This window comes from Bos javanicus, chromosome 28, assembly GCF_032452875.1.
Source record: "Bos javanicus breed banteng chromosome 28, ARS-OSU_banteng_1.0, whole genome shotgun sequence".
Classification (NCBI taxonomy): domain Eukaryota; kingdom Metazoa; phylum Chordata; class Mammalia; order Artiodactyla; family Bovidae; genus Bos; species Bos javanicus.
The window spans coordinates 5,853,901-5,866,523 of NC_083895.1; the positions used below are offsets into that span (position 1 = coordinate 5,853,901).

General features: G+C 46.5%; 1 protein-coding gene across 4 annotated transcripts in view; it reads left to right on the plus strand.

Moving 5' to 3' along the window:
* Positions 1–680: 680 nt before the first annotated feature.
* The window catches only part of DISC1 (DISC1 scaffold protein), a 425,923-nt gene continuing 413,980 nt past the window's right edge, over positions 681–12,623 (plus strand). For 3 of the 4 annotated variants that reach the window (XR_009734185.1, XM_061404828.1, XM_061404827.1), the window contains exon 1: positions 683–1,070. Coding sequence is in view for 2 of the 4 variants with exons in the window: in XM_061404828.1 (XP_061260812.1) it covers positions 1,013–1,070 (58 nt within the window). In the remaining 2 variants the exon portion in view is untranslated. Of the gene's footprint in view, positions 1,071–12,623 lie in introns of all 4 variants that reach the window. The other variant, XR_009734186.1, reaches the window with a different exon arrangement.

The following is a 12,623-nucleotide window of genomic DNA, read 5'->3' on the forward strand; positions in this document are numbered from 1 at the left end:
CGACTCTCCTCCAGGTCTAGGACGATCCTTCCCCTTTCTCCAGGGAGCCTTTCTGACCCTTCTTCACAGCACTCCCTCTTACCGCCCCTGCCCCCACTTCTACACTCTTTCGTGACAGACCTCTGGCTCTTGGCATATTCTGCCGTACGTCGTTATTTAGTTTTACACGCGCATGTTTATCTTCCCCCGATGGGAGGCCGGAGAAGCTCCTTAAGGGCGAGAACCGTTTCTGGCAGGTGCCTCTTCAGGGATGCTCCAGGAGCCTCCTTGAATGAATACAAGAGGAGGCGAGTGTGGGCTGGCTTAGGAGCTCAGCACGGATCGCAGTTGTGTCCTGGGCTGGCTGCCCAACGTGGGGAGGCGGATCTGGGGCCAGCCCAGTTCTGCTGCCAGAAGATCAAACAGTTGGATACTCATTTCATGTAGAACTACTCGCCCCGCTCTCTTTCCCAGGGTGAGCTGCAGTCTCCCCTCATCCTCCCCCCGCCCCCCGCCCGCTCCTTGCGAAACGAGTCCCTCTCACTCCCTCCAGCTCTTCCATCAACCCTGTGGTCACTTCCCTAATTAGTGTCTGGGAGGTACCCTCGTAGATCACCCCTCCCATCCTCCAAGGAGAGCCTCCTAGTCTCTCCCTCCCCGAACACCCGTCCTCTCCACTGCACTTCCCCTCTCATTTTCGTCCAACACCAAGGGAGAGTGAAAAATCAGCTTTCCGAGGTCTGTGACCCAGGCTGTGGGCTTGCGCGCCCCGCCCGCTCCAGCCGTCCGCTTGTGTGTGTGTGTGTGTGTGTGTGCGCGCGCGCGCGCGCGTGCCTAGGCCGAGGCTGGAGAGGAAACAGCCGGTCCAGCCCGGGAGGAGGAAGGAGCCTCCCCTTCCTCGCCAGCCCCCTCCCCACTTCCCGTCCGGCTCGGCCGTTAGCTTCCCCGGACGCGGGCCTCGGGTGTACAGAGCCCTCTGGCCGCAGCGGAGCTGGAGAAGGCGGAGGCGGATCGGGAGGAGCCGGCGGGGCGCATGCTGGGCGGGGGTCCCCAGGGCGCCCCGGCCGGTGGCGGCAGGGGCCACCGCGCAGGTAGGGGTGCTGTCACGGCCGCCCGGCGGGTCGGGGAGAGGGTTCCGCGGCGAGGGTGAGCTCTGTCCTCTGGAGATCGTTTAGGTCTGGGGTGCTCCTCGGTTGATATCTAGGGTTTCTGCACTCTTGCGGGCTGAGGCAAACTGAGGCAGGGCGCGAAGCGTGCCGAAGTGAAGTCTTTGTCGGGCCTGGGGCTGCCCGCCAGCGCCGACCCGGCCAGGTCCTCCCGGAAGACGGTGCTGAGATTCCGGGATCCGCAGTTCCCGCCCCCGTGGGTCCCGGTGGCCGAGGAAGGCGGCTTGACCGCGCGCCGGGGTTGGCTGCGCCCGGGGACTGAGCCAGCAGAGGCTCGGGGCTCCGCGCGCCCTCCCCTGAGCACTCGTGGGACAGGGCACGCCCCGCCGCCTGGTCCGGGGACCGCGTCCTGACACCCCGCAGAGTCTCGGGTTTCACCCCTCGAGGACCTGGAGGGAGGAGATTGGGGTGGGATGGGGGACGCGGTGCTGGCACCGTCCCAAGGCGCTGCTCTGCGAGCAGTTTCACCTCCCACTTCCTCCAGTTCAATGATGCCCACGGCTGGCTCGGAGCTGGAGCCGGGAGCCCCGGTCAAGCTGTCAACGCTGTCAGCGCTCAGGGTTGACACTGAGGCCGTGAAGTGCACAGTTGCTTTGCAGGAATGACAGGATGTCTCCTGCCATCTCGCTTTTAAAATACATGTGCAAAGGAATTTGAGACTTTGGGATGAGAATGAGATTTGGAGTGAGGGAGTTGTGTGTCCTTGCTGGACTGGAAGAAGGCCGGGTAACTTCGACAGCTCCTTTAACAGCGCTGAGCCTCGATTTCATCACATATACAAAAGAACACTGGTAACCTCCCCGCTCCCCATCCCGTCGGGAAAGCTGCTGTGTGTGAAAACACTTTGCAAAATGTATGGTCAGTTGGGCAGGCAAGTGCGATTTGGATAATACCAGAGTCTTAAGGCAATGGCACCCCACTCCAGTACTCTTGCCTGGAAAATCCCATGGACGGAGGAGCCTGGTGGGCTGCAGTCCATGGGGTCGCTAAGAGTCGGACACGACTGAGCGACTTCACTTTCACTTTTCACTTTCATGCATTGGAGAAGGAAATGGTAACCCTCTCCAGTGTTCTTGCCTGGAGAATCCCAGGGACGCGGGAGCCTGGTGGGCTGCCGTCTATGGGGTCGCACAGAGTCGGACACGACTAAAGTGACTTAGCAGCAGCAGCAGCAGCAGAGTCTTAAGAGCTGGACTTCGAGACAGTTAGCTTGCATCTCAATCCTGCACTTAGCTGTGCCTTAGTTGCCCCATTTATGAAATGGGGACAATGACAAGGCCACCTCATAGAGTCGCTGTGGGTTTAACTGTGGCCATGGATGTGAACACCCAAGCTGGTTGCTGAGATACATAGTAAGCTCTAAATAAGAGCCTCAGATGCTCTTTTCACTAAGCAAAACCCAATTAATTTGGAGTGGTGTAAAAAAAAAAAAAGCCCACCAGTTTGATTTGATTATAGTATGAATGTGTGTGTGTGTGTGTGTTCAGTCATGTCTGACTCTTTGCAACCCCATGGAGTCTAGCCCACCAGGCTCCTCTGTCCATGGGATTTTCCAGGCAAAAATACTGGAATTGGTTGCCATTTCCTTCTCCAGGGGATCTTCCTGACCCAGGGATAGAACCCTTGTCTCCTGCATCTGCAAACAGATTCTTTATCACTGTGCCATCTGGAAAAACTACATCTCTCGTGAACTATGAATCAGCTCCCTTCACTTCAGTTGCTCAGTCGTGTCCACCTCTTTGTAACCCCGTGGACTGCAGCACGCCAGTCTTCCCTGTCCATCACCAACTCCCAGAGCTTGCTGAAACTCATGTTCATCGAGTCGGTGATGCTATCCAATCTCATCCTATGTCGTCCCCTTCTCCTCCGGCCTTCAATCTTTCCCAGCATCAGGGTCTGTTCCAATGAGTCAGTTCTTCACATCAGGTGGCCAAAGGATTGGAGTTTCAGCTTCAGCATCAGTCCTTCCAATGAATATTCAGGACTGATTTCCTTTAGGATTGACTGGTTGGATCTCCTTGCAGTTCAAGGGACTCTCAAGAGTCTTCTCCAACACCACAGTTCAAAAGCATCCATTCTTCAGTGCTCAGCTTTCTTTATGGTCCAACTCTCACCTCCATACGTGACTACTGGGAAAACCATAGCTTTGACTAGATGGACCTTTTTGGCAAAGTAATCTCTGCTTTTCAGTATGCTGTCTAGGTTGGTCATAGCTTTTCTTCCAAGGAGCAAGCACCTTTTAATTTCATGGCTGCAGTCATCATCTGCAGTGATTTTGGAGCCCAAGAAAATAAAGTCTCACTGTGTCCATTGTTTCCCCATCTATTTGCCATGAAGAGATGGGACCAGATGCCATGATCTTAGTTTTCTTAATGTTGAGTTTTAAGCCAACTTTTTCACTTTCCTCTTTCACTTTCATCAAGAGGCTCTTTAGTTCCTCTTCACTTTCTGCTGTAAGAGTGGGGTCATCTGCATATCTGAAGTTATTGATATTTATACCAGCTATCTTGATTCCAGCTTGTGCTTCATCCAGCCCAGCGTTTCTCATGATGTAGTCTGCATAGAAGTTAAATAACCAGGGTGACAATATACAGCCTTGAAGTACTCCTTTCCCGATTGGGAACCAGTCTGTTGTTCCATGTCCAGTTCTAACTGTTGCTTCTTGACCTGCATACAGATTTCTCAGGAGGCAGTTCAGGTGGTCTGGTATTCCCATCTCTTGAAAAGTTTTTCACAGTTACTGTGATTCAGACAGTCAAAGACTTTGGTGTAGTCAGTAAAGCAAAAGTAGATATTTTTCTGGAGCTCTCTTGCTTTTCCGATGATCTAACAGATGTTGGCCTTTTCTAAATTCAGCTTGAACATCTGGAAGTTCATGGTTCACCTACTGTTGAAATCTGGCTTGGAGAATTTTGAGCATTACTTTGCTGGCGTGTGAGATGGGCGCAGTTGTGTGGTAGTTTGAACATTTTTGGGCATTGCCTTTCTCTGGGATTGGAATGAAAACTGACCTTTTCCAGTCCTGTGACCACTGCTGAGTTTTTCAAATTTGCTGGCATACTGACTGCAGCACTTTCACAGCCTCGTCTTTTAAGATTTGAAATAGCTCAGCTGGAATTCCATCACCTTCACTAGCTTTGTTAGGAAGCATAGTGATGCTTCCTAAGGCCCACTTGGCTTCGCATTCCAGGATGTCTGGCTCTAGGTGAGTGATCACACCACCGTGGTTATCTGGGTATTGAAGATCTTCTTTGTGTAGTTCTTCTGTGTATTCCTGCCACCTCTTCTTAATATCTTCTGCTTCTGTTAGGTCCATATCATTTCTTTCCTTTATTGTGCTCATCTTTGCATGAAATGTTCCCTTGGTATCTCTAATTTTCTTGAGATCTCTAGTCTTTCCTATTCTCTTGTTTTCCTCTGTTTCTTTGCACTGATCCCTGAGGAAGGCTTTCTTATCTCTCCTTGCTATTCTTTGGAACTCTGCATTCAAATGGGTGTATCTTTCCTTTTCTCCTTTGCCTTTAGCTTCTCTTCTTTTTACAGTTATTTGTAAGGCCTTCTCAGACAACCATTTTGCCTTTTTGCATTTCTTTTTCTTGGGAATGGTCTTGATCACTGCCTCCTTTACAATGTCACGAACCTCCATCCATAGTTCTTCAGGCACTCTGTCTATCAGATCTAATCCCTTGAATCTATTTGTCACTTTCACTGTATAATTGTAAGGGATTTGATTTAGGTCATACCTGAATGGTCTAGTGGTTTTCCTTACTTTCTTCAATTTAAGTCTGAATTTGCAATAAGGAGTTCATGATCTGAGCCACAGTCAGCTCCTGGTCTTGTTTTTGCTGACTGTGAATAGCAGAGTATTTAAAAAGAAATTTAATCTTAATAAGTTCACAAGTGGCACATGAAATCTTCTGAGGGAATCTTCCCACCCAGGGATGAAACCCGGGTCTCCCACACTGCAGGCAGATTCTTTGCCATCTGAGACACTGGGAAGCCCAGGTGAGAATCTGGCACTAAGCAAAAAGAGGCCTGGAGCTTCTTTCTAAGCTGTGTGTCCTTGATCCTCAGTTTCCTCATCTGTTTACAAAAAAGATATAATGGGGACAGTAACTTTTGGGTTAGAGCTGCCTGAGGATTCAGTGAAGTAAATGGTGCGAGTACCTTGGAGCATATGACTGACTGCAAATAGAAGATATCAGTGCTACCAGGAGGGAATAAGAAAGTCTGCAGTTTTTTTAGAGCTTGCAGTATGCCAGGCGGTCTATCAGGAATTGCTGTGATGAAATCTGCCCCAGACCATTGTAAGGTAGCTACTTATGATTTTCATTTTCCCCATACAAATCTGAGATGCAGATTCACCCCTCTTATTTCCAAGTCACATAGCCATTAAAGGTAGAACCAGGGTTAGAACTGTGGACTGGTGCCTCTCACAGTTGTGTTCTCAACCACTGGCTGAACTACAGTTATGGAGATAAACTGATGTTCAAGCACACCTATGTTAGATCACTGGTAACTATATACCCTACATATTTATAGACTCTAAAACATGGGTGAATTGTTAACTCTGGAAGAAGAGACTTTGAAATAATCTTGTTTTCATCCCTATGTAAAAAATGCCATTTTAAGCTATCTTCTTTCCAAAATAAACAATGAAAATTTGCAGAGAAAAAAAGTATTAAAATTTCATATAAAAACATATCACAAGAAATCATCAGAAATCCCCTTTTAAAAAATAATTGCTCTGAGAAAAAGAAAAAAAAAAGAGAACTTATCAGAAATCTCAAAACTAAGTGGACTTTGCATGAATGCTTTAACACACATATTTGCCAGGACCCTTAAGTTGGCACAAAAAGGGTAAGCTGGGATTGAGGCTTTTGGGGTTATGATTACCTGGCAAGGCTAGGACCCAGGACATTTCTGCAGGGACCTCACTGCTCACATGAGATGCCACCATTAATGGGCTTTCAGGCAAAGTCTGTATACCTGAGGGAAAGTGAAGGCCAGGTTTCTGTGCTGCAGAACCAATTCCCTGTTCCGTTGTTTCTCTTCTTCTTTTTTCTTTTTCCAGAAGTAACTTGTGCTCTTAGGAAACTACAAATGAGAAAAAGAACATTGAAAACCACCGTAATTCCACCAATGCAGATCAATAGTTTGGTGTCTCTGTTCTTGTAATCCATTTCTATGCCATGTTCATTAATTTATATGTTTCCAAAACACTGCATGCAAACTATTATTGTTTAGTTAGATGACAAAAATAACACTTGCTCATTGTGCAAACATTAAGGTATTAGTTTAGAAAAAGTCCAGATTTATTATGCTCATTAAAACATTTCCTTTTTTAAAAAAATTCTTGAAATTTTGAGTGAAGAAGGATTAGAGATTATATCATTAATGTCTGAATTTTATCGTGATTTTGGTCAAAGTTTGATGAAAGATCTTCAGAATGAAGACAGTGATGATCTTTGTGTGTGCCAAGCTGCTTTAGTACTGTCTGACTCTTTGCAACCCTATGGACCTCAGTCAGGCTCCTCTGTCCACAGGTATTCTCCAGGCAGGAATACTAGAGTGGGCTACCATGGCCTCCTCCAGGGGATATTTCTGACCCAGGGATTGAACCCGTGTCTCTTATGTCTCCTGCATTGGCAGGTGGGTTCTTTACCACTGGAGCCACCTGGGAAGCCCATGAAGGAGCACAGTCGTTTACAAACCTGCTCATCACTTGAGGTCTTGTTTTGACTGTGGCATGTGTGATCGTAGTCTCGACCAGGGATCGAAACTGCATGCCTTGTCTTACCACTAGCACCACCTGGGAAACCCAGTGATGTTTAAATAATAAGATCTGAAGCTTGGCACAGGACAGTTTCTGAGCATAGAATTTTTAGATTAGTATTATTAGACCAGAATTAGAATAATTTTTTTTTTGGCAATGATGACAGTAATTCAGCTTATATGCCAGGTTCTCATGCAAAGCCAGCAGAGAACGCTGCTTCCAGAGAGGCCCTGGGCAGTCACCCTGGGGCTGGGGAGGGTCCCCTCTGGGCACTGCTGGGGCTGCCCTTGGCCAAGCACTTTCAAGAGAGCACCATCTAGTCACGTAAGCTTTTTTAGCCCTTGGGAGTCTTCTGTTGCTATTCTCAACTTGAACGCCTGTGGTAAAAATTCCTTAGCAAATATCTTTCATGCAACAGTCATGCCCTTTTAAAAATATCTGCCACAGATACCTTGACCATTCTGATCCATTTTCTCTTTTGAAATCAGTTTACCAGCTGCTTCTTTGAGCACAGACTTCACCATCAGCTTCCCATTTTTCATACTAAGTGGAAGTGGGAAAGGAGAACTGTGGCTGACCAGTTAGTGACGTAATATTTCTCTCTGGCTTTGGAAGGCAGTGGGGGCCCATGTGGTGTGCTCAGTTGCTGACATGACTGTCGATTTTCTGTCTGCTTCCTTTTACTCAGTGCTCCTTCCTTTTGGCCACTTGCCTCCCGTCATAGCTCAGAAATGGATGATAGAGAGGTGGAGCTTCCTGAGATCACTCGGGTCGATTGGTGTTTATAACAGAATCGCAGAACTTACTGCTGGATGAAGCCTCAAATGATCAAGTGGTCAAACCTCTTGAGTTCTGGCCGGTGAGGCATGGACAAGTGTATTTATCAAGTGCAGGGCTGGGAAATATATATTTGGTCCTTATAACATTAAACATGAGTGTATAAGGCCTGGTCTCACATTCAGTTCAGTTCAGTTCAGTCGCTCAGTCATGTCTGACTCTTTGTGACCCCATGAATCGCAGCACACCAGGCCTCCCTGTCCATCACCAACTCCCGGAGTTCACTCAGACTCACATCCATCGAGTCAGTGATGCCATCCAGCTATCTCATCCTCTGTCGTCCCCTTCTCCTCCTGCCCCCAATCCCTCCCAGCATCAGAGTCTTTTCCAATGAGTCAACTCTTCGAATGATGTGGCCAAAGTACTGGAGTTTCAGCTTTAGCATCATTCCTTCCAAAGAAATCCCAGGGCTGATCTCCTTCAGAATGGACTGGTTGGATCTCCTTGCAGTCCAAGGGACTCTCAAGAGTCTTCTCCAACACCACAGTTTAAAAGCATCAATTCTTCAGCACTCAGCTTTCTTCACAGTCCAACTCTCACATCCATACATTATACTTATGTATGTATGTCAAGCTGGTTTTAGAAAAAGCAGAGGAACCAGAGATCAAATTGCCAACATCCGCTGGATCATGGAAAAAGCAAGAGAGTTCCAGAAAAACATCTATTTCTGCTTTATTGACTATGCCAAAGCCTTTGACTGTGTGGATCACAATAAACTGTGGAAAATTCTGAAAGAGATGGGAATACCAGACCACCTGATCTGCCTCTTGAGAAACCTGTATGCAGGTCAGGAAGCAACAGTTAGAACTGGACATGGAACAACGACTGGTTCCAAATAGGAAAAGGAGTACATCAAGGCTGTATATTGTCACCCTGCTTATTTAACTTATATGCAGAGTACATCATGAGAAACGCTGGACTGGAAGAAACACAAGCTGGAATCAAGATTGCCGGGAGAAATATCAATAATCTCAGATATGCAGATGACACCACCCTTATGGCAGAAAGTGAAGAGGAACTCAAAAGCCTCTTGATGACAGTGAAAGTGGAGAGTGAAAAAGTTGGCTTGAAGCTCAACATTCAGAAAACAAAGATCATGGCATCCAGTCCCATCACTTCATGGAAAATAGATGGGGAAACAGTGGGAACAGTGTCACACTTTATTTTTCTGGGCTCCAAAATCACTGCAGATGGTGACTGTAGCCATGAAATTAAAAGACGCTTACTCCTTGGAAGGAAAGATATGACCAACCTAGATAGCATATTCAAAAGCAGAGACATTACTTTGCCAACAAAAGTCCGTCTAGTCAAGGCTGTGGTTTTTCCTGTGGTCATGTATGGATGTGAGAGTTGGACTGTGAAGAAGACTGAGTGACGAAGAATTGATGCTTTTGAACTGTGGTGTTGGAGAAGACGCTTTGAGAGTCCCTTGGACTGCAAGGAGATCCAACCAGTCCATTCTGAAGGAGATCAGCCCTGGGATTTCTTTGGAAGGAATGATGCTAAAGCTGAAACTCCAATACTTTGGCCACCTCATGCGAAGAGTTGACTCATTGGAAAAGACTCTGATGCTGGGAGGGATTGGGGGCAGGAGGAGAAGGGGACGACAGAGGATGAGATGGCTGGATGGCATCACTGACTCGATGGATGTGAGTCTGGGTGAACTCCGGGAGTTGGTGATGGACAGGGAGGCCTGGCGTGCTGTGATTCATGGGGTCGCAAAGAGTCGGACACGACTGAGTGACTGAACTGAACTGTATATGTATGTATGTATATTATAATGGTCTCACATTAGGTAATTGAAATAAATAGCCCTAGGTTCTCATTCTCAATCAACTTCAGGTTAATTTCCCAACCATGTTGCCTTGTGCTCATCCTGAAAACAGGTGGATATAATTCTACCTGTTCAACCCCTGCATTTGCCTGCCATGGTAGGACTTTTTTTTTTTTTTTAATTCATTTATTTGGCTGTGCCAGGTCTTAGTTACAGCCCATGGGATCTTTAGTTGCAGTATATGGGATCTTAGTTCTCTAACCAGGGATTGAACATGAATCTCTTGCATTGGCAATGCAGTCTTAGCCACTGGACCACGAGTGAAGTCCCCTTGGTAGGACTTTTACCCTTTGTTTGCAGATGGGTTTGAACTCTCAGAGAAATGAAGTTAAGACAGAAATTCCTGGAGTAAGACAGAAATTCCTGGAGTTTTGGCACCACAGTCTTTGGGGATAAGTCACATCAGAGTTCTGACAGTCTTAAGTGATGGTGGAGATCGGGATCTGGCTGGCTTAGTTGACAGGTGTGGAGTGTGGGTGAGAGCAGCAGAGTGAGTATTAGGACCTGAGTCCTCTCCCCTTACTTAGAACTGTTTCCGTTAAGTATGCTTCATTCCATAGTGCTGCATGATCCCCCTCTGCTTAAGTAATATTAAGTGAATCAAACCAAATCCTTATTTATATATTTTTGAGCCATCATGGCTCTTAAAAGCTTAAATTTGTGAGTGATTTCTTTTTCCAATATTGTCATTGATCTGTAAGGCCCCATCTGTTCACTAATCATTCGTAATTCATTTGACATTTAGAGTGCCTTCTTGGCCCAGAATTACAAATAGAGCCACACATGAGTCGGATGTCAGTTTTGAACTTGAGTTTAGTTCAGTTGCTCAGTCGTGTCCAACTCTTTGTGACCCTGTGAACCGCAGCACGCCAGGCCTCCCTGTCCATCACCAACTCCCAGAGCCTACTCAAACCCATGTCCACTGAGTTGGTGATGCCATCCAACCATCTCATCCTCTGTCATCCCCCTCTCCTCCTGCCCTCAGTCTTTCCCAGCATCAGGGTCTTTTTCAAATGAGTCAGCTCTTTGCATCAGGTTGCCAAAGTATTGGAGTTTCAGCTTCAACATCAGTCCTTCCAATGAACACCCAGGACTGATGTCCTTGAACTTAACCTAGAGAAAAACTTGCTAAAAAGTTGTCGGTCAATGGAAGAGGCCATCTTGAAAAGTGTTAGTTTTTTGCCCCAGAAGCATTTAAGTTAGTGTTGGCTGATTCTGGGGTGCCCATACGGGGGAGTCTGCATCTGGGGCAGGTGGGGGCTGCAGTGGACAATGTGTGGGGACCCTTTCAGCTCTCGGATTCGGCGACTTTTGTCCTGGAGGACTGAGATTGTCTGGGACTTGGGGGACTGTGTGAATTTCCTAGTCCCTGCTCTGTGGGGTTTCACATTTTGCCTCCTCCCCCACCCACATGGTTCCATTTCAAGAGGCTCAGACTGCCTCCCCACTGCAGTCAGCTGCCTGAATGCAGTTGGTACTTGACCTTCCCAGGGTTACCTGTATCTAGGATTGACATTAATCATTAACACGATCGTGTTCACTCAGGCAAATACAGTGACCAGGAATAGAAACGTGCATTTGACAGGTGGCCCTGCATGGGGACTAAATGCTTTCACAGGTTGAAGGGGGAAATATCTAAATTTAATGACTGAATTGTGTCTTGAATGTAGAATCTGACTTTAAATTTGGTTTTGTGACGTGGACACCAACGTAATTTTTCTTTTTCATACCTGTGGTTTCTTAATTTGCAAGTAGATTGCTAAGATGATTTGGCATAATTATTAGGCTTTATTTTTGACACAGGAGAAGGTGTTTTGCATTTATAGATGAAAGCACGTCTCATCTTGGTAAAATACTGATAGCTGAAGAAGGACTGTTTCACAGTGGTCAAAAATAGATCAGTGGGGGCTGTGTTTCTAATGCACTGGAAACATAGACTTGTGAATACTGCTGTGTGATTACAAATCTTCAAACGAAAAAATTTTGCACATCTCAGTACAATTCTTTTTTTTTTTAATTGAGATATATTTGACACAAACAAGGTTATACTAGGTGTACAACGTGGTGATTTGCTATTTGTGTAAATTGTGAAATGATCACCACAGTAAGTCTAGTTACATTCACCACCTTCAGTTCAGTTCAGTTCAGTCGCTCAGTTGTGTCCGACTCTTTGCGACCCCATGAATCGCAGCACGCCAGGCCTCCCTGTCCATCACCAACTCCCGGAGTTCACCCAGACTCACGTCCATCGAGTCGGTGATGCCATCCAGCCATCTCATCCTCTGTCATCCCCTTCTCCTCCTGCCCCCAATCCCTCCCAGCATTAGAGTCTTACATGGTTACAAAGTCTTTTTCTTGTGATGAGAACTTTTAACGTCTACTCTCTTATCGACTCTGTACAATTATTAATATTTCCCTGGTGTTTTTCATTATAGCCATGGGCCAGGCATAGTGAAATGCGAGACAGCTGACCGTGGGCATAGATATTCTGCATTTAATTCAAATAATAGATTTGAAGCCTTAAATTACCTTGACTCTGATCACTTCTTTTGTTTTCCTTTCTCTGGGTATAGAATTCTCTTCTAAAGACACTAACTTATCCATTTATTCATTTCATTGTATTTATTCATCTGTTCAGGAACATTTATTTGGCACCTACTGTCTGCATGGCACTGTGGTGTATAAAGCAGTGTGTTTAAAGATGTATTGGATTGTCCACAAGGACCATCCAGTCTAAAGCGAAGATCTAACAAAGCCTGGTATTCTTTCCAGGTGATTTAAGGCAACCCTCAGAGCTTCACAGTCATTCTTAGGATGCTTCTTCCAAAGGCATCTGTGTCTTCCAAAGGCCTTCCTGTGCCTTCGCAGTCCTGACGCTTGTTTGTGTCAGTATTTCTCTGCTCAGTACCTCCTGACGGTCAGGCCTGGATGCTACTGCCAGGATAATCTTTCCAAAGGAGAGATCTGATTAGGTCACTCTTCCTTGTGCAAATACTCATTACTGTCCTGCAGGCAAATTCTTAGCATTCCT